Source organism: Engystomops pustulosus, chromosome 4, assembly GCF_040894005.1.
Source record: "Engystomops pustulosus chromosome 4, aEngPut4.maternal, whole genome shotgun sequence".
Taxonomy (NCBI): domain Eukaryota; kingdom Metazoa; phylum Chordata; class Amphibia; order Anura; family Leptodactylidae; genus Engystomops; species Engystomops pustulosus.
In genome coordinates this window covers 192,125,465-192,151,970 of record NC_092414.1, presented here as the reverse complement: position 1 = coordinate 192,151,970, position 26,506 = coordinate 192,125,465, and the positions used below count along the sequence as shown (strand labels likewise).

At 44.0% G+C, this 26,506-nt stretch overlaps 1 protein-coding gene across 2 annotated transcripts; it reads right to left on the bottom strand.

The window, feature by feature from the left end:
* Positions 1-4,853: 4,853 nt before the first annotated feature.
* Positions 4,854-21,965, bottom strand: LOC140127904 (scavenger receptor cysteine-rich type 1 protein M130-like). 2 transcript variants are annotated; one of them, XM_072149098.1, is made up of 8 exons: positions 21,840-21,965; positions 20,620-20,741; positions 11,631-11,775; positions 11,367-11,468; positions 8,886-9,022; positions 6,456-6,631; positions 5,281-5,546; positions 4,854-5,182 (listed from the first exon to the last, which is right to left on the bottom strand). In XM_072149098.1, the coding sequence occupies exons 1-8, from the start codon at positions 21,886-21,888 to the stop codon at positions 4,938-4,940; spliced, it is 1,242 nt and encodes a 413-aa protein (XP_072005199.1). In that variant the 5' UTR covers positions 21,889-21,965; the 3' UTR covers positions 4,854-4,937. The 2 variants fall into 2 exon arrangements, with proteins under 2 accessions (XP_072005199.1, XP_072005200.1); XM_072149099.1 differs by having other exon boundaries at positions 8,886-9,019.
* Positions 21,966-26,506: the final 4,541 nt, after the last annotated feature.

Below are 26,506 nucleotides of genomic sequence, written 5' to 3'. Positions count from 1 at the left end.
CTCCAGTAGTGATGTAATGATGGGTCAGTATTATCTATATAGAGGTCATTGTACAGGGTGGGGGAGGAGATAAGCTGTGACATCATCTATTGTCAGTAGTGATGTAATAATGGGTCAGTGTTATTAATATAGAGGTAATTGTACAGGGGGAGGAGATAAGCTGTGACATCATCTATTGTCAGTAGTGATGTAATGATGGGTCAGTGTTATCTATATAGAGGTCATTGTACAGGGAGGGGGAGGAGATAAGCTGTGACATCATCTATTGTCAGTAGTGAGGTAATGATGGGTCAGTGTTATCTGTATAGACGTCATTGTACGGGTGGAGTAGATAACCTGTGACATCATCTATTGTCAGTAGTGATGTAATGATGGGTCAGTGTAATCTATATAGAGGTCATTGTACAGGGTAGGGGAGGAGATAAGCTGTGACATTATCTATTGTCAGTAGTGATGTAATGATGGGTCAGTGTTATCTATATAGAGGTCATTGTACAGGGAAGAGGAGGAGATAAGCCGTGACATCATCTATTGTCAGTAGTGATGTAATGATGGGTCAGTGTTATCTATATAGAGGTCATTGTACAGGGAGGCGGAGGAGATAAGCTGTGACATCATCTATTGCCAGTAGTGATGTAATGATGGGTCAGTAATATCTATATAGAGGTCATTGTACAGGGAGGAGGAGGAGATAAGCTGTGGCATCATCTATTGTCAGTAGTGATGTAATGATGGGTCAGTAATATCTATATAGAGGTCATTGTACAGGGAGGGGGAGGAGATAAGCTGTGACATCATCTTTTGTCAGTAGTGATGTAATGATGGGTCACTGTTATCTATATAGAGGTCATTGTACAGGGTGGGGGAGGAGATAAACTGTGACATCATCTATTGTCAGTAGTGATGTAATGACGGGTCAGTGTTATCTATATAGAGGTCATTGTACAGGGAGGGGGAGGATATAAGCTGTGACATCATCTATTGTCAGTAGTGATGTAATGATGGGTCACTGTTATCTATATAGTGGTCATTGTACAGGGAGGGGGAGGAGATAAGCTGTGACATCTTTTGTCAGTAGTGATGTAATGACGGGTCAGTGTTATCTATATAGAGGTCATTGTACAGGGGGGGGGGAGATAAGCTGTGACATCATCTATTGTCAGTAGTGATGTAATGATGGGTCAGTAATATCTATATAGAGGTCATTGTACAGGAGGGGGAGGAGATATGCTGTGACATCATCTATTGTCAGTAGTGATGTAATGATGGGTCAGTGTTATCTATATAGAAGTCACTGTACAGGGAGAGGGAGGAGATAAGCTGTGACATCATCTGTTGTTAGTAGTGAAAGGAATGATGGTGTTTTCTATGCAGATGTTATCTTTGACTGTTGAATAGAAAACTCCTACAGAAGTACTGTCACTTCCTTGGTGGGTATTTATCCTTGGCTAGGAAGATACTTTCCCCAATTATCAGATCAGAAGATGAAGATGAGCACACAGGATTATACATGGGACATAGGGGCAGTGTTTGTGTTCTTCTTAAACAGTATAGAATGTTGGGTCTTAAATTGACCGCACCTCTCATCCATCCATTTTTAATCTCTAAAACCATTTGAAATTAGAGTTTTTGATATATTTTCAGATGACTATTACTAGTTGCTGATGCAATTCTACGGCTTTTGTATTGTGTTTGGACACTGTCCTCCAGGTCTTGGAGCACATCATGTACCTACAGATAGAAGACCTACGCATTATTTGTCCAAGTGTAACAATGATATGATCCAAATGTTTCCCAGAGAAAAGTTGAGACTCAATGGGAACAAAAGTCATGTAAATATACACAGTCCCCCCCGCGGCAAATGTTCTTCTAAATGTATTGTGCAACATTGATTTGTCTTTAGGAAATCCGCAAGATAATAAAAATCTCTCAAATGTGATGATTCTCATGAGAGGATGGTCAAAGAATAGATTCAATAGTTCCTCATATTAACCAACATCAAAATGGGGTTTGACAGTCTTCTTCAGGAGATGTATAAAACAAAACTGAGTTCCCCTACTTGTAGGGCTTGTAGGGCTCGGAAAGCTGAAGAAGACCCATGACGCTAATCTCTCCGCAGCTCCTCTTCTGGTATGGCCCAGGAGACAATTGCTCCTGGGAGTCTTATGTGCGTTGATGCGCATATAACATTCTAGAAATTGATAATGAGTTCATAGTAACCCTGCTTGCTTGTTTACTGAGATATTTTTGGAGACAGTAGACATTGGTAGAATTGTTGATTACATCCAGGGGTAACATGAATACCGGCACGGGCTGTAGCTGGAATCTAAACCAGGTCAGACCTGCCATAGATTTAGAGGCCAGCACACAAACCTTTAGTAATGTGCCATGGCTATTGGGATTGGGGCACCCTGGATCAAGGCTGTGATCAGGGCCGGCCTTAGGGGGCGGCAAACTGGACATTTGCCTAAGGTCCCCTGTCCTGAAGGGCCCATCTGCATGTGGACATTTGGGGACAGATGATGTATTGCTTCTTTAGAACCACCTGGTTAAATGCCCGGGTAAAGTTGTTTATCATCTATCTCCTGTCTATATATCTATCATTTGGCGAGGGCAGCAATGCCCCATGCCAGCCCATTGCCTGTTCAGGAGCAAGCTATCGTGCATTTCTACATCAGGTCGGACTTCCCATAGAATTGTCCTAGTGGCGGCTGCCAGGATTTACCATGGCCTGACATGGCCTTCTCCCTGCACCAGGAATTGAAACTAAATCCCAGCTTCTAGGTGTACAAGCAATGATAATTCCCCCCATAGACCTGACCAAAGGAGTCAACATGATGATAAATAACCCTCTATGTCTCCACCTTGAGTTTAAAAAAACAAAATTATGACAAAAATTCTGTAGCCTTACACACAGTGATGACTCCACAGGCGTTCTATGGGATTTAGGTCTGGACTCATTGCTGGCCACATCACATGATTTTTCCAACAGTGCCAATACTTTTGTCCACCCCCTTTATTATGTATGGTGTGGAATAATATCCAATTTGGTTTTTTGACAATTCTTTTTGTGGTTTTCCAAGGAAGACAAATTAAATGAAGATAATAATACCAAAGAATTTTTAATTGCAATAATTTTTTGGAAAAAAACTATTATTATTATCTGACAGAATTGCAGGGGTGCCAATACTTTTGTCCACCGCTGTATATGTTTTGCCTGCTCTTTCATTAGTAGGGTTAGTGTCCCTTTAAGTTTCTATCCAGTAGTAGGTTGACCTACGTATAACTATTAAACTTTTGCAAATGCGGGAAGTTTAGTATATATGACAGATTTTTCATTCCTTGGGATGTACGTTGTCCTTTGCTGTATGGGAAAATATTTCTTTATGCCAGTTACTATGAAATCATCAGATGTTTCGGGTTTGTTATGGGTACAGGAGTATAGTGCCCTCCAGTGGAAACTGTATAAACTGCAGTTCATTCATTGTTCTCCAAGATTTTAGAATCAGAGAGGTTATTTTAGGTTTTATCAGTTATCGACCATAAGAACCACTATATATCATATTAAGATACATATAAAACTATGGGCCAGAGGTATCACTGTTCTGCGCTTAAGTGTAGTTGTTGCAGGTTAATTCTGGCGTCAGAATTATCACGAGCTACGACTGTCTGTGATGAGTTGAATTCCTGCCTCTTATTAATCACTTTACTTTAGGTGCAGTTTAGGCACAATAAAGGCACAATGTTAGATTCAGACTTACATGTGATCCTCCTACAAGCTCCTCTCTGCTTCTCTCCCGCACCCCAGCATGAGAGTGACCCTCACAGCACAGAGCCCAGATGTGTGATACCCTGAACCCAGTGATCTCCTCAGCAGCGGCTTCTCCTGGAGGGGATCCCCCAGTGCTGGTCTTCTGCTGCACCCCTGTAATTCTGGCCAGCATCCTCCTCAGACACCAGTGTGGTCATCCTACTACAGACACTTGTCTGTAGTATCTGCAAAATCCTACAAACTTCTCTTCTCTCCTGCTCTGAGCTGAGGCTTTTGCAAATTGTTTTGTAAGTAGAAGGTCATGAACTGTAAACAGAAGCTGCACGTTGTGTCTGTAGTGTCTGCTGAGTTCTGCTGCTGGGGATAAACTGCTCTGCACAAGAGCTCAGTGTTGCTTCTCAGTTTACGCCACCTTCAGACTAGAGAGTTTTTTGCGCCTAAATTGCGCCTAAATGAACAAGTTGCTAATGATGAATGATTATTAGGCGCAGCAAAACATCTGGATAAATGAGGGAAACATGGTTATTTTTGCTGCACGGTTAGTTTGGTGTTTAGTCGCAAAACTGCGCAAAATCAGTGCAAAAGTATGAAAAGGCTCAAAAACAACAGAAAAAACAAGTGATACATCTGACCCTATATGTGATTTTTACTTCTCTTGTTTTGTTTTTATCATCACGGTATTATTTGTTTCGCTTTTTTTCCATTATAACCCTTTTTAATATAAAATTTTACCTTTTTCAATATGAATCACTTCTGACTGCCTGCAGCATAAATAGGGGAAGTTTACTTTATTACGTGTCCAATTCAATGTCATGCCATCTCCTGTCTAAGTCTGCTCCTTAGCTCCCCCTAGTGGTTGTCACAAGAATGAAAGCAAGAAAATCTCCCTAATAAAATTATGCAACAAGGAACTATTGAGGGATAAATATACATTCACAGCTCCGGCGCTATAATAGTAACAGCTACACTGCACACAGCACACTTACCGGTGTCTTTTTACTCCATAAATAGAAATTATTTTGGGATGGATATTAGTTGCTAATCAAATTTAGATGAAAAAAATGGAGAGATGATGAGGTAATAATTTACTAATAATATCTTTATAAAAATGTCCAGTTCAAGGCTATAAATACGACAGAATACAAAAACAATTTCCTGACTGACACTAAGACCCCTCTCCCTTGTCTTTAGAAAGAACGTCCATATCCTCTTTCTCATCGAGACACTCTGGATTCACATGGACCAAAACGGGACGGGACAGAATTTTCAGCGCTTCCAGGTAGCTCGGGGGCGGAGTCTGTGTGTTCTCCAGGGGTCGGGACAAAACGCGCAGAGCATGCATGTAGCTGGGGGGAGGGGTGATCGTATTATTCAGACGGAAACCATGAGGAGCCAGCAAAGCGTTCATCTCTATCAAGAAAAGAAGAGCAGAAGAAAACACATGTAAAAATATAGAATGTATATGATCTGTTTTCAATAATCCATCATTTTTTTTACATTATCCTTACCCCCTGGATCCTGCAGGATTCCTGGAGAAGATGGGGGGCTGTTGGTTTCCTGCACATTAAGGTTTGGGGGTTCCCTGTGATATATGTTCCTCCGAGAATGAGTCTCATTTTGGGGACGGGCTTTTCTACAGAAAAGGTAGAGGTAGTTTTTGTGTAGACACTGAGTACAACACTTCCAGGACTTGAACACCCGAAACCAACAGAAAATGAGGATCATGATGACTGCGAGGCATATGGTGAGCCACACGAGCCAGGACTCCTCCATTCTGGGGACAAGAAGAGATGTTACAGTCAGAGTAAGGAACCTCTACATATGACAAGATCATGCTCTGGCGGCCTGGTGGTAACTACTATATCTTCATCCCTTTTACACAACCTTTATTTCCAGTGATAGCGAAGTGAAGACTTTGTAAGGTCAAACTACTGGTAGACCCTCTTAAACACCACAGACAAATACATTTTATTTTATCACTGCATATAAAATATAGCATCTTTACAACAGGTCAAAATAATCAATTTCTTACTCTTTTTTTACCTACAGCTCCTATGCACACCATGGGCCACATTTACTTACCCATCCCGTTGACGCCGCTGATCCGGAATGTCCGACGAGGATTCGGAGCTGCCGCGATTCACTAAGATCGTGCGCCCGTTATCCTGCATGTGTCGCTTCCCTGCTCAGGTCTGCCGGAGTTCACCTTCTTCTTCCTGGTGCATCTTCTTCCGCACTTTGTCCAAATCAGTCGGGTAGTCCGACGTCCACGGGCCCAGATTTGTGTCGCATGAAAGCCGGCACCGATGCACCACAATCTGATTGCGTGTGCCAAAAACTTGGGGCAATTCAGCGCAAAACGGAAAAATTCGGTAAACCCGACAAAAATGCGTCTGATGGACCCTTAATAAATATGCCCCAAAGTTTTTTTTCTGCTGGATGCGACATATACTGAGCAGACAGAGGCAAAACACATACCTCAGTCTGCCAGTATAAGTCTATGGACACGTTCAGAGTGCATGCTGGGAGATTTCCTGGTGTTTGCTCTGAACATTTTAAAAAATGGAATTTATTTGACCCTTCACATTTTTCTTGTCCCAGTTTCCCAGATTTTAAACGATATAAAAGATATTTTTTTAAAAATCAATGTAAAGAGGCATCGTATATGAAGCAAATACCTTACCGAGAGCGATTACACTGCAGGTAGGTTGTCAGGCCAGACACACACGTCTGCACCACGTAGTTGTCACATTCCCAGAGAGAGCTCTGGTTCCCCAGACACTGTACAGTCACAGACTCCACAGATGACTTGACCTTGTTAAGCGGTGAGAAAACAGGAGACTGTGGTGTGCACCCCATCTAGTGAGCAGAGGACAGCACATAATCATAAGCCATAATACAACTATTGTTTAAGTTATTGCTCTAAAAATATTAATATGTGTCTCTAAATAAAGGATGCTTCACTTAGCAAAAGTAGTAAAAAGTAAAAAAAATAAAACAATACATATTGATTATATATATTTGGTATCACTGTCGTGGAACTGACCTACAGAATAAATTTAGGATGTTAGCTTAGGGGTTGTCCACTTCAGCAAATAATTGATATTTTTGTGTAGGGAAAAGTTAGTAATATTTTCTATTGTACTTTTATTATCAATTCCTCACAGTTTTCTAGATCTCTGCTTGCTGTCATTCAACGGGAAGCTTCATTGTTTACTTCCTGTGTATAACGGCCTCTGGTCATGTGATGTCAAACAGATGCACGGCTCGTAAATAGCACAGAGAAATCAAAGTTGTGTAATAACGAGACATTCACCTGTGTGATATCACATGACCAGGGATATAACGAGCCGTGCACCTGTGTGACATCACATGACCAGGAAAATAATTAAGCTGTGCACCTGTGTAACATCACATGATCAAGGATATAAAGAGCAGCACACCAGTGTGACATCACATAACCAGGGATATAGTGAGCCGTGCACCTGTGTGACATCACATGACAAGTTGAACAACTAGCCATTCACCTGTGTGACATCACATGACCAGGCATATAACAAGCCGCGCACCTTTGTGAAATCACATGACCAGGGATATATTACGAGCCGTGCACCTGTGTGACATCACATGACCAGGGATATAACGAGCTGTGCACCTGTGTGACATCACATGACCAGGCATTTAACAAGCCGTGCACTTGTGGGACATCACCATGGACTTTTTTTATGAACAGGAAGTAAACATTGAAGATTCTTGTTGAATAAAAGGAAGACAAGACGTTGTTTGCTGATAGCTTACGGGATAAGGCAGTCCTGGAAGTCATCTGAAATTCAAATCAGCTAAGCAGGACTTGTGTAGTCCCCTAGATCGCAGGAGCATTGAACTTTGGACATTTGTGGACATTTGAATATTTTCCCTATGCGAACTCAGCATTTATTTACTTTATTTTACAATAAGGGTTACCTTACATTAACCTATAGGGGCAAATTTACTTACCTGGTCCTGCGCGATCCAGCGGCGCGTTCTCTGTCGAGGATTCGGGTCTTCCGGCGATTCACTAAATTAGTGCGCCCGATGTCCACCAGGTGTCGCTGCTGCGCTGAAGTCCGCCTATCCTGGGTGCAGATAAGCTCATGTCAAGCGACACTTTTTTTTAAAATACCGCGTTTTTTCCGAATCTGGCGGGTTTATGACGGCCACGCCTCCTGATTTCCGTCGCGTGCATGCCGGCGCCGATGCGCCACAATCCGATCGCGTGTGCCAAAAACACGGGGCAATTCAGGGAAAAACGGCACAAATTGGTAATATTCGGGAACCCCAACGAAAAATAGCAATTCGGGCCCTTAATAAATGACCCCCATAGTGTTTTGTTATTTACATTCTGTTTATTATTACTGTATCTGTATAAACTACTAGAAAGGGTTAATGAACATTGAGAGACATTTCTAACTGTGTATCTCTATCTCTAAGAAAAACTTGTCATTTTCCATAGCTATAGTACAGATTGTTTTGCAGAAGAAAAGCAGACAGCCTGACCTTAAAAATGACAGTTGCTGTTTGGAAAGTTGTTTACACTTTAGAAACTTGCTGCCATAGAATATTATGGGGACTTATTGTAAGTCTATGGGAGAAAGCTTTGTCATTGTTTTTGTGCTGAAATCTAATCACTCCTCCTCTAGTAGAAAGTATATAACGAGAACAGTCCCAGTCCCTAGTGTCTTCCAGTTAAGGTACAGAGTCCCTGCCAGTCTGCCTGAGCAACCAGAAGAAGAAGCTGAGTGCCATAGACCCTGGGCTCCTGTGACCGAGGTGTTTTCCTTGTGGCTACCCCAACTCAGGCACTTACTGCCCCATCTCTATTACAGGGGGTCCTGGCAGTGGGTCTCCTGATGATCAGACATTTATCTACGGGATAGGGGATTAATATAAGTGATAATATAATCTCTTCAAGGGTGATGTACCAGGTATGATTTAGCACACAGTGCACTGTAGTTGTATGTTATTGACTACAGAAATTAAAATGACGAATCCGTGTCCTTCCACCAATCCAGGCCATTATAGAAATTTGGTGGGGTCTCATATGGATCCCCATGGTTTTCCAGTCATGATTTACCTGCTCACACAGTAGAGGAGCATCTGTCTTCCTGATGCTGTTGAAACACATAGGACTCCACGTATCACCGGTAAATACCTCTACATGTCCATCACAAGACGTGCGGCCCCGGGATAATCTCCATGAGTAAACATCTGCTGATGAAATAAAAAAGATCAAATAGGAATGATACCAGTAGTGATGGACCAAACCGATAAGAGATCACTTATCTAATGCCATTAATATTAGTAAGAAACGTAAGACTCTGTCTACTATGTCTATATAGTGACTTTATAGTGGATTCACTATCAGAATATATTCAGCACCATTGGCAAAATTTGGGTTGTTTCTGCAGGCACCACATGAATATATGGGATTGTTATCCAACCTTTGGCTTTATTACCCAATTGTATTATAGACTTGTGGCCAATCTCCGGTGCTCAGACCTAAGACATCCTGTGGTGTTGTGATTGGAGAGGTGATAGAACATGTACAGGTCTCTAGATTCACATTATGGGAGGTCTGTTGGATATGTCATGTAAGTATAAGATGGGAAAACCCCTTTAAGGATATACTATTATATTATTAATTTCTATATAACATGAATTATTTCAATTTTTTTTGTCTCATTCACTTTTAACACTAGTGGGAAAGAGCTTCTTCCTCCATTTACTTTGGCACATATCACCCTCCCTTCTTCCTTTATAATGTAATTTTCACTCTGCTGAATTCTTTCTTGCTAGCAAGCCAGAAAAAAGTGTATTATAGCCTATGGAGAAGGGAGTGGGAGATGTGAGTGACAGCAGCTAGGTTTCCTTCCAGCACTGAAAACAAACTGAAAAGGCTGCAAAATGAGAGTTGCTGGGCAAGGAAGACTACAAGTCACACAGCACAGATATTGCTACGGTGTCTTATGAAAGTATTCGCCCCCCCCCCCTCCCCCCTTGAAGTTTTCTACCTTTTGCCACATTTCAGGCTTCAAACATCAAGATATAAAATTGTAATTTTTGGGTGAAGAATCAACCACACGTGGAACACAATTACTAAAGCTTACTAAAGTAAGCAGCTCCTAGTGCTTGAACAAACGCCGTGGTGTTAGAAGGGGAAACCTCCGGTAACGCTATCTAACACTGCGGTGAAGTACAATGTAATCATCGGACCAGGGAAGAGGCAGCACCGACGACGATTACATTGTACTCTGCCGCAGTGTTAGATAGCGTAACCAAAGTTTCCGGTAACGTTATCCTTCTAACACCGCGGCGTTTGTTTAAGCACTAGGAGCTGCTTACTTCAGTAAGCAGCTCCTAGTGCCCGATTTATGGGTGGCAGGTCCTCTTTAAGGCTTTAAACTTCTCCACAACAGTATCACGGACCTTCCTGGTCTGTTCCTTGGTCTTAAAAAACCCTGAGACTATCACAGAGCAGCTGTATTTATACGGAGACTGGATTACACACGGGTGGATTATGTTTCTCATCATCAGTCATTTAGGACGACATTGGATCATTCAGAGATCAGAGACTGAACTCCTGGGGGGAGTTTCCTGCACTTAAAATAAAGGGGCTGAATAATATTGCACATCCCACTTTTAAGTTTATTATTTTTTACAAAAGTTTAAAATTTCCATAAATTTTGTATATTTATGTTTGAAGCCTGAAATGTGGCAAAAGCCAAAACATTTCAAGGGGTTGCGAATACTGTATGTGTATCCTGATTGTAGTAGCTCATAGTGTAAAGGATAAAACAGAATTAAGGCCCTGATGTCCTGCTCTGCTTTATCCCAATATCTGAAAAATTATCTCATAGATTAATGTTTCTGGGGAATCTATAGGCTTTATTGTATTCGCAAAGTCATAAAATGGTTTCTGACCAAAGGAAGACAATTTATACTCCCCGATGACTTACTGGGGTGACGTTTATATATATGATTCATATTCCAGTAATATAATAAGTCATATAATAGGGCACATGATCTCTATTATGTGGGTCATGGATGAATGAGCTCTGTCCTCCAGACACTGCACATATCATATAACTGCCACTTATATTATTGTAACATGAGGAAGATGCCGAAAAGAAAATAGGCGTCATATCATTTGTCTGAGAAGGGAACATATGAATACAACTAGACATAGAGGTGTAGCTTGAAGCTCCTGATCCTAGTGCAAAATCTTCAAACTATTATTTCCAATTCTTAATACTCATATGGCAGGACAGCCTCTGGATCCCCTGAACAGACAGGATTTCCCATTGATAAGTTTGGGAAAGAATCCAGGACTAACAATGTAATGTCATAACTCCTCTGACAGTAAAGAAGGATTGGACATGTTGGATTTAAACATTCACAATAATTTTTTTATCCAGAGAGATAAGCAATGAATGATCACCATTTCATCACCCATTGAGTAACATGCACCCCCAGAGAGACTAATAGTCCTATAACAATGTCTCTCTGGGATCAGAAAGCCCTGAGAACCCTCCTAGACATGACCAGTGCCTCTTACCTGTGACGTTCTGATAACAGGAGACCCCGATAACACTTAGGTCACCACAGACTTGCGCCACGTCTCCTTCAATCTTACACTCGTTCACAGTCGACTCGTTTCCTGTATCCATAGTTAAAAACACATGCAATTATATATCTACATTGTGCTCCTATTTCCACCAATACAATGTGATCGGTGTCAGTGGTAGTTGAACAACTGAGGTTGATATGCAGATTGAATGAGAAAACGTCCCACAAATGTCACACAGAATGTCACACAAACCTCTACACTTTATGTCTTCCACGGTCCTATTAGTGTGATTTGTAGAAAACGCTAGGGTCCATGTAGAATTTGGGGCTCCACATCCGGCTTCCTTGCACACCACCCTTGCGAGAGGGGACTGCAGACTCCAATGACTGTCACACACCTGCACACAAATACAAAACGGTCAGCTTATATCTACTAAGAAAGGGGCAGTCTGGTCTACAAATCCCATTTCACTCATAGTTTCTGCATATGTAATGTCCTGCTGGTAGGATCATTGCTCAACTTAGCTCCAGTTAGTCAGCTGGAGGGAGTCTGATCAGCTCTCCCAAGCTTCCTTTAGGCCTGCTACCTCTTCTGGAGTTGCCCTGATAGTTATCCTTTGCTGCCACTGATTGCCAGAATGTAGTGATGACACCTGCAGTATAATGTGCCTATCATTGTGAGGGTTAACTTGTAATGTTTGTGAAATGTTGCAATTAGTGTTATCTTTTCTGCAGAAGTCAGGCTGGTCATTGTTTGGTGCCAAGGAAATACCCAGAACGAAGAGTTTATAAATCCTCTCTCTGCCTGTATTTCTAGGTCTTTCTGCTAAGTCTTTTTCTGGAGACCGGGTTAAGTCAGTATGCTTTGCGTTTCCATTTGCTAATACCATGGAGACTGCCACCGTCTCCCCAAGCAGAAAAGCCATTAGCCTCCCAACCCCTAGACTAGGGCTGAGTTTTTTGACTAAGTTCGGGATCCACAGCCAACCAATCCACTGCTTTGCGTGTGCCTGCAGGAAGGAATGTTTACAGCTTGTTACTGGCTGCTGTCTTGGACCGTGTGCCATTAAAAGACTGTGGGGCTTATGTACTAAGGGTCTGCGGAACGCACTTTAGTCGGATTTTGGAAATTTTCGGGATTTGCGCAGCTGTGACAGCTATTTAGAATGGAATTTTGTCTCATGCGATTGGATTTTGGCGCATCAGCGTCGGCTTTCATGTGCTTTCATGCGGGGAGGGGGCGTCGGACAACCCGACTGATTCGGACTGAGTATGGGATTTAATATTCAAATTGTGTTGCAACCAATGCACTTGCATACACAGGGAAGGAGATGGTGAACTCCGGCGGACCTGAGCGGGGAAGCGACAGATGCAGGAAATCGGGTGCACAATCTTTGTGAATTTCGGCACAGTGCATTGAGTCGGAAAATGCACTTTGGGTGCACTCTGTCGGCCGGGTGAATAAATGTGCCCCTGTGAGTTATTGTTCAAGATCTCCAAGTTTAAACCATGGCCTGCTCCTAACATCATGGGCCTCCCGTTCACCATCTGCCCAGGCATTGGTTACCATACATACACAAACCGGGAGTGCCCCAGGGTGATCCCTCCTATATACTGCTGCTTCTCAACTGGCCCTGATGGACATGGACATAGCCTGTTCTCATGGACCAAGCCATTGTGACATATTCTGGTACTAGGCCACAACTACAGCCAGCCACACTGCAGTCAGTCCCCTGTGGGTTAATGTTGCACATACAGCTGGGCAGGAATACAGAGATGCAGAGCCTAGCCATCTAAAATTGCTGACCAACCAGTAGCAATATATACGATTAATAGGCCCAGAGGGCTTTAGGAGCCTCCTAACTGCAGGCAAGGGAGTCTTTACGAGCCTCCTAGCTGCAGGCCTTGTAGTCTTCAGGAGTCTCCTAGCTGCAGGCCTGGGAACTTTGAGGAGTATTAAGAACCTCCTAGCTGCAGGCCTGGGAGCCTTCAAGAGCCTTCAAGCTGTTGGGCTGAGAGTCTTCAGGAGCCTCCTAGCTTCCGTAGTAACAAAACAACTGACCGGGAACAGCTGTTTTGTTAGTGTCAGTTACAGAAAAGTGAAAATCACCCTTACTATTCAGTGGTGACATCTGACCACGGTATCCAGAGGGTTCCTGGTTAGTGATTAGAGAATCTTCAAGAATGGACCCTTCTGCCAGGCCCGCTGTGCGCAGGAGCTGTGCAGGCGCCATATTTGAAGGACCAACATTCCATACCTGTATAGTGGATGTTGTCTTTTGGTTAACTGTTTGCTATCTGAATGTTATCATTCCTGGCCACAAAGACTGGAACATACTGGTAGCAACGGCGAACAACTGGAGAATATTTTAAAGCCTTCCCTGCCCGCTTTGTTAACCGGGACCACTACAGTTCCTGGTAAATGGGGGTCATTTACTAAGGGCCCGATTCACGTTTTTGCGACGGGTTAACCAAATTTTTCAGTTTTGCGCCGATTTTCCCTGTATTGCCCAGGAATTTCGGCGCACGCGATCGGATTGTGGCGCATCGGCGCCGGCATGCACGCGACGGAAATCGGAGGGCGTGGCTGTATAAAAACCCGCCGGATTTGGAAAAACCGCCGCATTTAAAAACAAAAAAAGTGTCGCTTGACACACACTTACCTTCACCCACGATGGCTCGGTGAACTTCAGTGCATTCCGATGGTCTTCAGCGCAGCAGCGACACCTGGTGGACGTCGGAGGAACTGCCTTAGTGAATCCTGGCCGGACCCGATTCCACCACAGAGAACGCGCCGCTGGATCGCTAATGGTAAGTAAATCTGCCCCAATCTCTTCCCAATGTCAAAGTGGTTTCCCTCTTCTGTGTTTAGGGGATCTTCAGACAGTAGGAACAATGCAACCTCTGCACTCACTATATAGTTATACACAATATACTGTATATTTGGCACTAGTGTCATTTGGTTACTTATCTCTTTCTTTTTTTTGGAAAACCTCAGTGCTCAGTAAATATATTTCAGATATTTTTAACTACCGATTCCTTCCCACTTGTCAGTTCATTGGGAGAATATTCTATGGTTAGGGCAGAACACAAACCTCAATAATAAATGATGAATATAATTGATGAGATGTAGGTAGTAGGTCCTATTTTACCCCCCTTATCTGTAATTCTTGGGCGTTATATAACTGATGGAAGAGCAAGTACATCCTCGGTGTCAGGATAATGCAGGCACCCTGCTGAAGCCCAGGTTTCTAACATTAGGCTCCAGAGATGTGCTCCCCGGTGGCCGATCAATGCTTTACTATTTCGGGAAAGCACAATTACCAGGTGTGTGTCTGTGATACACGGCGCAGGCTCTTGTTACTGTGGCAGTCACTTGTGCGTTGGGCAGCTTCTTAACCCTCTCTCCTAGGTCTGACAACTGTTTTGCTTGAGAAAATCTGAATTCAATTTATATTTTGTGCACCATGGACCATGGTTGGGGTTGTGAGACCAGGTGCACTTTCTCGTACCCAGTTTTACCACCTAGCAACCCCCTCTATTATGTTGTAATTGACACTGCCCAGTTCCCTCATGTGCAAACTTGGTAAGAGCTGGTGCATCAGATCTCCTGGCCATGCCCATGGTGCACCGAAAGGCTCATTCGCATATAAGAATCAATAATTTTGCTTTATTCTGGATTTGAGTATCTTGAGGCTTGTTGATGTAAGGCACATAGCCATATGTCAAAGGGATTGGTCACTTCATGTTTTTTGTAATGTGTGTGTAAGTGAGGGAGGCAGGATATTAGGTAATTTACCAATATACAGTATGCTAATAGTTCTGCTCCACTTTCCTGATATGTAAAGTGAATCCTCCTGTGTAATTTACCTCATCAGCCAGACATTCCTGTCCATAAAATGGCCGCAGATACAGGGTCATGTGATCTGATCTGTCCATGAGCAAACGCCCCGCCAGGACCTTATGATATTATTTTTGAATATAAGATCAAGGCTCTGGCAGGGCAATTCTTCTAGTAGAGATAAGATCCCATGACTCCATCTGTGGCCATTTTATGGACAGGAATCTCTGGCTGATGAGGTAAAAGACAGGAGGTTTCACTTTACATTTCAAGATAGCAGAGCAGAACTTTGTAAATTACCTAATATCCTGCCGCCCACACTTAGGGCATGTTCACACCACGGCCGGCCCTCGGCCCGATCGCATATGTGTTTTCAGTGAAACGCATGCAAACGGTAACCAGCACCCATTGTCCTGCATTTAGACCACTAGAGCCACGTGTGAACGCTCCGTTAAACACATTACAAAAAACATGAGGTAAAGTGGCCAACCCCTTTAGTGTATATATGACCCAAGAATATACAGATTTCTTTTAATTATGACTTATAATCTCTACACATCTCTACATGAATTCTCCATCAGAATCGGAATCAGCAGGCGATACAGTGCAGTTTCCCTTAATATAGAGCTGAATTAGGAGACGGCATATTCACATAACAGGCCATGTGTCTGCAAACTGCAGGAGCAACATGTAGGACACGGACCACAGAGACTCGCATGGCATGGGTCCACACAGCCCAGAATACATAACCTATCTGAATGGGTGTGCTACTTATTACCAACCATGGGCACTGCTAAAAACAGAAATAATAGATCCCAAAATAGCACCTCATATAATAGCCGTAATGTGATAAGATCTGGAGGAAATGGAGGAGAATGAGGAAACTGTTAGACGTGAGAACCAGGATGGAAAAAAGCTATTTACATGTAAACTGTGTCTATGTGTGTGTGCGTACATGTGTAAGTAGTCACCAATGACATCCGCATTATTGGGGTGGTTAATAATATCAGCTGAACTTCACCTAATGGGCAGAATTGTGGATAATAACATATTACAGAGGGATTGGGGGGATTAGGGACCTTGGCAGAGACAGGAGAATATAGGTTATGTAACTTCCATGTAGGTTGAACTTAGGTCAAGTGCTTTGGCCAAGCGAACAAATATATAAAATATGAAAGAGACTTGGGGGTTTTCATGAACAGTAAATTAAATTGATGACCAATGCCAGGTAGCTGCTGCTAAGCCCATTACAATTTCAAGATGCATTAAAAAAAACATGAATGCACAAAACAAATATAATCTCACTAGTCAGACGTCACATAAACATTTTGGGTCTTTTTGGGCGCCTGTGTATAGGAAGAAGATACAGATGAAACCAGAAGTTTCCATACACTGTATAAAAAGACACATATGATGTTTTTGTGACATGACATCAGAATAAGCCTTTCCCGTTTTAGGGCAATTAGGATTACCAGAATGATTTAAATATGCCAAACGTCAGAGAATTTTTTTAAGACATATTTATTACTTTTCGCAAAGTCAAAAGTTTTCATATACTAAGATTACTGTGACTTTGGAAAAGCCCATGTGATGATGTCATTTCTTTGGAAGCTTCTGATTTATTGGTAGATGGTATTTTATTGGTGGATGTATTTGAAGGCCCCGAGCCCTGACATTTGGCCATAATGTTTTACATTTAAAGGATAAAGGGAGAAGCTTGGAAGCCTGAGAACAACATCCCAACTGTGAGACGCAGGAGCAGCATCATGCTGAGGAGAGACTGGTGCACTCTACAAAATACATGTGCAACACCCCTGCCAATGCATAGGCAGGCTGGTAGTTGCGAATAGCGCCCTCTCCAGGTCAGGAACGGTTAGGGGGAGTCGTGAACCCTCTAGGAAGGTTCTGGAATGTCGGTATTGTATAATTGCAGCTGTAGATACTGCCTGGAGAGCAGTATACTGTTGTATGTAATTAGCCAATGATCTGTTTGTTATGAAACCTGGAGTGTGATTGGACAGGTGCTACCACCTGACCAGAGGGAGTATAAAAACCTCTGCTGGGTGAGAGCACATGGTTCAGTCTAGTCTTTGGTCAGAGCAGAGAGCCAGATTTTATGGTCTGTCAGTCTCCAGTCTCGGTGAGGAGCCAGAGTGAGCAGTACACCTTCATTGCTGCCACAGCCATCAATCCCAGGAACTACTAGTGCCTCAAGTCCTACTGCCTCAAACAGGCCAAGTCTGGAGACTTGGTAGCCCTTCCACCACTTGGACGCAGCTCCACCTGAACTAACACAGCCTACATCTACTATCAGGCTGTGTACACCTTTATTGCAGACCAACTCTTCATGACCACTCCAACATCCGAGAATCTGCTGTGTTATCGTGTTTGGCCATTGCCTGCTGTTCAATAAAGAACTGTAAGTTATTTTGCACAATGTTGCGTCCATCTGATCCCTGGATACACCGTGGGCATCCCCATCCATCACCCAGGGACTCATCCTACAGACACCCAGGGGTTGCCCCAGGGAGAAACAAGTACATTAGCTGTAGGTCAGCCCCCCAATCCCCATACCAAGCACTATGACCACAGCGCGCCCTAGGCCACAATAGCCAGTCACTCCGGTATTCCGGGCTTGGCCTGCCTCTAGGCCCACAAGTAAAGTCTAAGACTTGGTGGGGGATGTTGCAGATGCATCATGAGGTAATAGCATTATGTGGTAATACTGAAGCAATATCTCAAGACTTCAGCCAGGAAGTTAATGCTTGGGCAAAATGGATCTCCCAAAGGGACAATGACCTAAAGCTACTGCTAAACTGGTTACAAAGTGGTTTATGGATAACAAAGTCAATGTTTTGGAGTGGCCATCACAAAGGCCTGATCTCAATCAAATTGAAAATGTATGGGCAAAGCAGAAAAGGCCGGAACGAGCAAGGCGGTATACAGTTATACCAATTCTGTCAGGAGGAAGGACCCAAATTCATACCAACTATTGTGAGAAGCTTGGGGAAGGATATCCAAAACGTTTCACACAGTGTAGGGGTAATGGTACCAAATACTAATGAAACGTATGTGACCTTTTGTGCCTTAAAAGATTCCCTTTCTCATTATTCTGGCATTTGGTAAATATAAATAATTTTGGTAATATTAATTTACCTAAAACTGGAAATGTTTATCTGTTTTTATATTCTCGATAGTGAGAAAGACATAATGGGGCTCATTTACCAAGGGTCCGTGGAGCGCATTGTCGTCGGGTTTCCCGACGATTTCCGTTTTGCGCCGAATTGCCCCAGGATTTTGGCGCACACAATTGGATTTTGGGGCATTGCGCGCGACAGAAATTGGGGGCCGGTCCGTCGGACATTTAACATTTTGAATTGTGTCGCAAGATCAAGCACTTACAAGCACCGGGAAGAAGGTGAACTCTGGTGGACCTCGAGGCAGAAGTAACGGATGCAGGAACTCGGGCATACGATCTTAGTGAATCGTGGCAGACCCGAATCCTCGTCGAACAACGCATTGCGGGATCGCGACAGGACCGGGTAAGTAAATCTGCCCGATCATTTGTACCATTGTCGCTTAAAGACACAGGTACAAATGATTACCTTGTGGCTCTTGTTGTTTTCTGCCTCTAGGCTGCGCTCCTCGGGTGCTCAGCATAGAGACAGAATCCAAAACTCAATTTTCCCCGCTACCCCGAAGCTGTGCTCCCGCTGAACTCACATCATCATATCAGCTGCAGGTGCATGCCAAAGAAAGAAGGTGGCTGCTGGTGAGGAAAGGAGAGTAAATGGGGTTTTTTTCCCAGAGGGGAAGAGGGGGACACTGTGGCTTATGGGGGGCTTATGAAGGCAGTGTGGCTACCGGGGGGGAGGGAATTGGATGAGCCCATATGATTCCATCTTTAGCCTATGAATCCGTCTTGAGCTGGTGTATCTAAGCCTATATGATACTGTCTTCTGTGCTGGTGTATCTAAGCCTATATGTTGTTACCTGCTAAGCTGGTGTACCTAAGCCTATATGATTGCATCTACTCAGCTGGTATATCTAAGCCTATATGATGCTGTCTACTTAGCTGGTGTATCTAAGCCTATATAATGCTGTTTACTCGGCTGGTGTATCTAAACCTATATGAGGTGGGGGTAGGGGGGATGAGGACACTTTGGCCACTGGGGAGAGGGGGGTTAGGATACTGTGGCTACTGGGGAGGAGAATAGTGTGGCTACTGGAGTAGGGGAGGCAATGTGGCTACTGGGGAGGAGACAGTGTGGATCGGGACATGAGTTTACTGAAAAGGGGCCCATTAAGGCTTTGTCACCCAGGGGCTACTTAAACCTGGAGCCAGCCCTAGCCTTAGGCCTCATGCTGTGTTTCAACAGTTAGCACACAGCCCCATGTATTTCTCTGGGCTCATATATGGTTTACATGGCCCCTAGTATGACCCAACTGTCCAAACCACAAAACTCAGAGCAGGTCCTATTCCGGCCCGAATTTACAGCCCAGGTAGAAGTTTTCTATTGTCATTGGAGCTTAAGTGGACATCATATGCTGAGGACACAAAGGATGCAAATAATGGACCAGGAATGGTGTACAGAAAGCCTTATAGTCTACCACTGCACCCAGATATGTCTGTCCTACAGAAATTTAGGTAACATAGGCACACAGCTCTCTGACCCCTAATATAGAAGTGTTCACCAAATAAGACATGAAGTAAAGCAAACACTGGCAAGTCCAGAAGATTATACCGGTCCTAAGAAGCTTTCAATATCTCACAAGGAACGTTCCTCCTCTCACCCCATGAATCGTCTATCACTCTCTTGTTTATCACATAGGAGCCTAAAACCAAGGTCTGCCCTAAATCTGCTTCTTATTAGGGGAATTTCAGGTTATCAGAGCAGGATAAACAAGAAGTGGACGTGTCCATGAATCACGGGACAATGGGTAGGTGTGCACATTTATGGACATTCATCGATGATGACAATTCGTGGTCAACTCTGTAGGCATAGACTGTCTATTATCATCATGTTGGGGATAAAGTAATTGGAATTCACCTGTTCTGTCTACAACATAGAGAGATGTATATATGCATGTAGGAACCATACACCTAGAGCCTGCAGTTGCTTTCGGTTGCTTACGGACCTGCCCCTCTTACTATGACTGATGAATTTGCTCGCTTACAGATTTTTCAATGACAAGGAATGATGAAAAAAATTCATTGGGATAAACCAATCACCTCCATTATCGGGAGAAAGAAGGGACGGGTATGTTGGCAGAATTCTTTGTTCTCCTTACTGAGCACACATGCACCCTTGGCTGAGCTAAAGAGGATGATGAGGAGTCTGTCTCATTCATGACTCGCCATTAGGCCATAGAAACCACATCATGTAACAGATTACTGTACCAGGTTGGCGGTCCCATTGATGAAGAGTACGACCATTCCTTGACACGTTCCTTCATTCTCCACCAACGTCTCATTTTCAAGAGTCGCTAAGGAGCTACGAAGTCCAGAGACTGCACCCAGCACTAAGAAGGAAAGACCACCATGTCATGAGATGAGAATTGCTTGACATGTAGGGTCCAACATAGGACTGATTACAACAGCCCTCTCCACTCCTAGCAGCAGGACCACCACAGATAGGAGGAGGTTCAAGGGGGAAAAGGTCAAGCATAAACCCTAAGTCTGTGGGACAGATAAGGATGTTTACCTTCAACTTATATGGTGTCCATAAGGCCAACATGACACCCTACTGGTATACTTCAGGGCCATGAGGTCACAAAGATATGTCCAGTGAGGAGGCAACATGAAGGGGAGGTTTATAAGTGGGGGTGCATATAGATAAACTATATACTTAAATTAGGGAGCTTCTAAGGGGGGCATTATTACTTGATGGGGCACTTTGGAAGGTATTATAATTGGGGAGGGGACACCATAGGGGGATATTGATAAGTGTGGGCATTGCATTATATGGGGACCACAGGGTGTTACACTATATGGTAGTAAATAATGAGGTGTATTATACTATGTGGGCACAGTAAGGGGTCCGGCGCGGGGCAGGGTTGGAGGTGTGACATAGGGCCTCAAACTTTTCGGCACCTCTGTTTATCTTTCCGCTTTTGTAAAGTTGTAATGTCTATGGATAAGTCACAATTACCCCTTTAAGAGCACCCCAGACTTCAGATGGGTAAAGACATGACAGGGACATGTGCCCCAGATCCGATCAGCATTGCATCCATTTTATTGAGCCCTTTATCTCGTAAACCCTGTGATCCAGTTGTTTGGTGAATATTTATCATGAGATTATTCATGTTCTATATATCTGGTAAGGTTATATTCACACGTTTAGGTTTCATCCAGGTTTTCGGATGTATTATATTGCTTAATACTTTCCAAAAACCTGAGCGAAACCTGTGCGTGTGAACACATCACAACTCTCTGAATAGTTACTCTGCAAGCCAGGAAGTGAGTTGGAGGAGCTGCTGGTCCCAAGAGCTTACACTCTGAGGAAGGGGGAAGGGTAAAGGAGGGGACTGGAGAAGGAGAAGATATCTACAATAAGTCAGGATCAGAAGAAGTATGAGAACATGGAGGAGGACGTGTAATATACAGGAAGACAAACTCACCCAGACTGCAGAGCCACAGAGAGCAGGAAAGGGGCAGTGCCAGCTCCATGCCCAGGCACAGGAGAGCTGGAGGAGGGCAGGCTGCCGGCTGCAGAGGGAGGGGAGGGTGACAGAGGAACCGACGTGGGAGAGGAGGGGCGCAGGAATCCAGGAGTGGCCGCAGCTACCTGTCTGTGTGTACAGACACAACTATCTGTTATGGTAGTAGGACGGCTACATAGCAGCCAGTGACTTTATAGGACTTGTAGTCCCAAAATAAGTACATTCTTTCTATAGCCAAAATCTATCGCAACCAAACAAACCGCAGCCCTCAGTCTAAAAGTTTGGAATGAAAAAAGTTTTTTTGAATGGTTGCTCTGGGCCACTGAAACATTATTAATACTGATCTTCTACTGAACAACCAACAAGAGCAAAGATTTAATATTTTAAAATGCTCTGAAGCCGACATGAGACCTGATCGGTACAAAAAAATGTAAAACGTGTCCATTAGGGGAAGTTTGGAAAGGGAAATAACATGCTACAGAATAGGGAATGATATGCCAAAGGATAGGGAACAACGTGTTATAGGATAGGGAACAACATTCTACAGGATAGGGAACAACGTGTTACAGGATACGGAACAACATTCTACAGGATACGGAACAACGTGCTACAGGATAGGGAGCAACGTGTTACAGGATAGGGAACAACATTCTACAGTATAGGGAACAACATTCTACAGGATAGGGAACAACGTGCTACAGGATAGGGAACAACATTCTACAGGATAGGGAACAACGTGCTACAGGATAGGGAGCAACGTGTTACAGGATAGGGAACAACATTCTTCAGGATAGGGAACAACGTGTTACAGGATAGGGAACAACATTCTTCAGGATAGGGAACAACGTGTTACAGGATAGGGAACAACATTCTACAGGATAGGGAACAACGTGCTACAGGATAGGGAACAACGTGCTACAGGATAGGGAGCAACGTGTTACAGGATAGGGAACAATGTGCTACAGGATAGGGAGCAACGTGCTACAGGATAGGGAACAACGTGCTACAGGATAGGGAACGTGCTACAGGATAGGGAACAACGTGCTACAGGATAGGGAGCAACGTGTTACAGAATAGGGAACAATGTGCTACAGGATAGGGAGCAATGTGCTACAGGATAGGGAGCAACATGCTACCGGATAGGGATAACATGCTTCAGGATAGGGAGCAACGTGCTACAGGATAGGGAGTGAAATGCTACAGGGTAGGGAACGTGCTACATGATAGGGAATAACATGCTACAGGATAAGGAGCAACATGCTACCGGGTAGGGATAACATGCTTCAGGATAGGGAGCAATGTGCTACAGGATAGGGATAATATGCTACAGGATAGGGAATGAAATGCTTACAGGGTAGGGAACAACATGCTATAGGATAGGGAGCAACGTGCTACAGGATAGGGATAACATGCTATAAGATAGGAAATGTGCTACAGGATAGGGAATAACATGCTACAGAATAGGGAACAACATGTTACAGTATAGGGAATGAGTTGATGACAGGACAGGAAATAAAATGGTACAAATTAGGGAAGAACATTTTACAGGATAGGGAAAAAGATGCTACAGGATAGGGAATGCATTGATGACAGGATAGGGAAGAATAACATGCTACAGGACAGGAGATAACATGCCAAGGTTTGGAAACTTCGCCAATCACAAGAACAGCCAATGACACCACCCACTTCCATTGAATGAAATGAGGATGTGCACTTTTCCCATAGACAGTGAATAGATTGTCCACTGCTCAAGGGGATACAGCCAGCAACACCAAATCCTCTTATGTCGCCGGAGATTATGTTGGCAAGTGGCCCCTTTGCTAATGAAAGGGAGTGGAGTCAGTGCACCCCCAAGGATGCTGCAATTTTGGCTTCTAGTTGCCAATAAACTACAGCACTGTTCAATTAAACTAGTAGCCACGGTCAAATCATCCGGTGAAGAAATAGGGGCACATTTACTAAGGGTCCAAACGCCGCATTTTCGTCGGGTTTCAAGTTTTTTTTCTGTTTTACCCTGAATTGCCCCGGGTTTTTGGTGCACACGATCGTATTGCCTGCGCCGGTTTGCATGCAACACAAATCGGGGGGGGGGGGGGGGGGGGCGTGGACAGCTAACAACCCGACTGATTCGGACAAACTGCGGAATTTAAAAAGCAAATTGTGTCGCAAGATCAGCACTCACATGCACCAGGAAGAAGAAGGTGAACTCCGGCGAACCTGAGCAGGGGAAGCGACACATGCAGGAAATTGGATGCACGATCATAGTGAATCGCGGCAGACGCGAATCCTTGTGGGACAGCACACGGCGGGGATCACGGTGGGATGGGTAAGTAAATGTGCCCCATAGTGATTGTTTTATACAACCAACAGAAAAATTAGGATTGCCTTATCTCTGCATATAGTGACCCATCCGGGCCCGGAGATTACTTATACTTGTTTACTTCTTACTTGTAGAAGAAGTCTTGTCAAATAAAGAACCAATAAGTTATTTTTGTTACAAAAAGTTGAAAAACACAACAATCCCTTGTTATAAGAATGGGTTTACAATTGTTTCTATATGCAGTGCCCGGGTTAGGGGTGCACCCCAATGGGAAATATATCCAGAGAGTCGGGATCTGCAGTGAACAGTTACCTTCCTTACTGTAGAAACTTAGGTGCAAAGCAATACAAGCAAATCAAAGGGCTAACGTCTCCAATCTCCTCCCTGGCAGAAAAAGGGTTAATTCTGAGGAGTTGTCCCTCTTATTCTCATAAGATTGGTACCTTGGTCACAGGCTAGGAGCACAAGCCTAGGAGCACAGGCAGAGTATTCCAGTCTGTGAAAAATTACTGACCTCAAAGATAGGAGATACAAAGTCAGAAATGTCTCTCAAAGTTCATTAACCCTTTCTACTAGTCTATACAGATACAGTAATAATAAACAGAGGGGCAGATTTACTTACCCGGTCCGTTTGCGATCCAGCGGCGCGTTCTCTGCGCTGGATTCGGGTCCGGCCGGGATTCATCAAAGCAGTTCCTCCGACGTCCACCAGGTGGCGCTGCTGCGCTGAAGTCCGCTGGAATGCCTCGAAATACACCGGCCTATCCAGGATGAAGGTGAGTGTAATTTTCGCGACACAATTTTTTTTTTAAATGCGGCGGTTTTTCCGAATACGTCGGGTTTTCGTTCGGCCACGCCCCCCGATTTCCGTCGCGCGCATGCCGGCGCCGATGCGCCACAATCCGATCGCGTGCGCCACAATCCCGGGGCAATTCAGGTACAATCGGCGCAAATCGGAAATATTCGGGTAACACGTCGGGAAAACGCGAATCGGGCCCTTAGTAAATGACCCCCAGAATGTATATAACAAAACACTATGGGGCAGATTTATCAAGCAGTCTGAAAGTCAGAATATTTCCAATTGCCCATGGCAACCAATCACAGCTCAGCTTTCATTTCACCTGTGCTCATGAATATTTTAAAGGGGAGCTGTGATTGGTTGCCATGGGCAATTGGAAATATTCTGACTTTCAGACACATGATAAATCTGCCCCTATGGGTTAATGCAAGTTAACCCTTGATGTAAAATAAAGTAAGACGTGCTGAGTTTGCATTCTAGAAAGATGTCTACAAAGTTCAATGAATAGAGAAATACTATTGATATTTATATGTGTTTGTGTATGATCAAGAGAAACTCTCCTCAAACCCACATGATTCCCTGCTGGTAGGACACAGAAACCGTACCCTTCCCCTGCCCCGCCAGTGGAAGGAATTTACCAGGTAATACTAGATACTGGAGTGACTGCAGGTTGGATGATGAGCGCTCAGCTACTCCTGTGTCCATTCACTCTTATTAGAAGTCTATGGGAGGAGCATCAGAACTCACTAAACCGGTCAGTCCCCGCTATAGTCAGTCATGGACACTGATAATCCTGTATTACATAGAAATCCGTATTGCAGATCAATGATGCACACAAACTGGTAGAGAATGTATTACAACATCCGTGTATACGGCCGGCTTACGGCCCCATGCATTCCAATGGGCAACACAGCCAACCATGTACATGGCTATATTGTCCACCATACTGTACATTGAGCGGGACATAAAAAAAAATAGAGCATGTCCTATTTTCCACCGTATTTCTGTTCCGTATGGCCCATAGAAGTCATTGGGAACGTATAAAATACAGACTAAGGCTACATGCACACTGCCGTTGCACGCTGTAGCACGGCGGGCACATGGCAGCGCGGGAGAGGAGGAGGAGGTGAGCGCCGCTCACCCCCGCCCCTCTCCATAGGAACCTATGGGCCACTGCGCCGTAATACAGGAAAAGATAGGACATGTCCTATCTTTTCCCGGGCTACGGAGCGGTACGGTGCCGCACGTGTGCGGCACCGTACCACTCCCGTACGATGCTGTGAGCCCATAGAAGTGTATGGGGGACGTATATCGGCCGTATATACGTCCCCCATACATGTGTGTGAATGTAGCCTATATACGTACTTCATACGGTTGCGCACCATATGCTGCCGTATATGAGTTCAGTTTTCATGGAGACCTGGGCCTGTGGGAGGAACCTAGGTTCCTTGGATATTGTATGGATACAGTGCAATACGGTTGCAATATGACTGTCTATACAGAACA

Bases quoted from the DNA above. Each gene is read 5' to 3' on its own strand.
- LOC140127904 (XM_072149098.1), bottom strand. From the start codon at position 21,888: ATGGAGCTGGCACTGCCCCTTTCCTGCTCTCTGTGGCTCTGCAGTCTG. The intron at 11,469-11,630 runs GTTTGTGTGACA...CTATGGATACAG, and splicing joins GGAAGACATAAAGTGTAGAG to GAAACGAGTCGACTGTGAAC. The intron at 5,547-6,455 runs GTAAGGTATTTG...TCTTGTCCCCAG, and splicing joins CTGCAGTGTAATCGCTCTCG to AATGGAGGAGTCCTGGCTCG.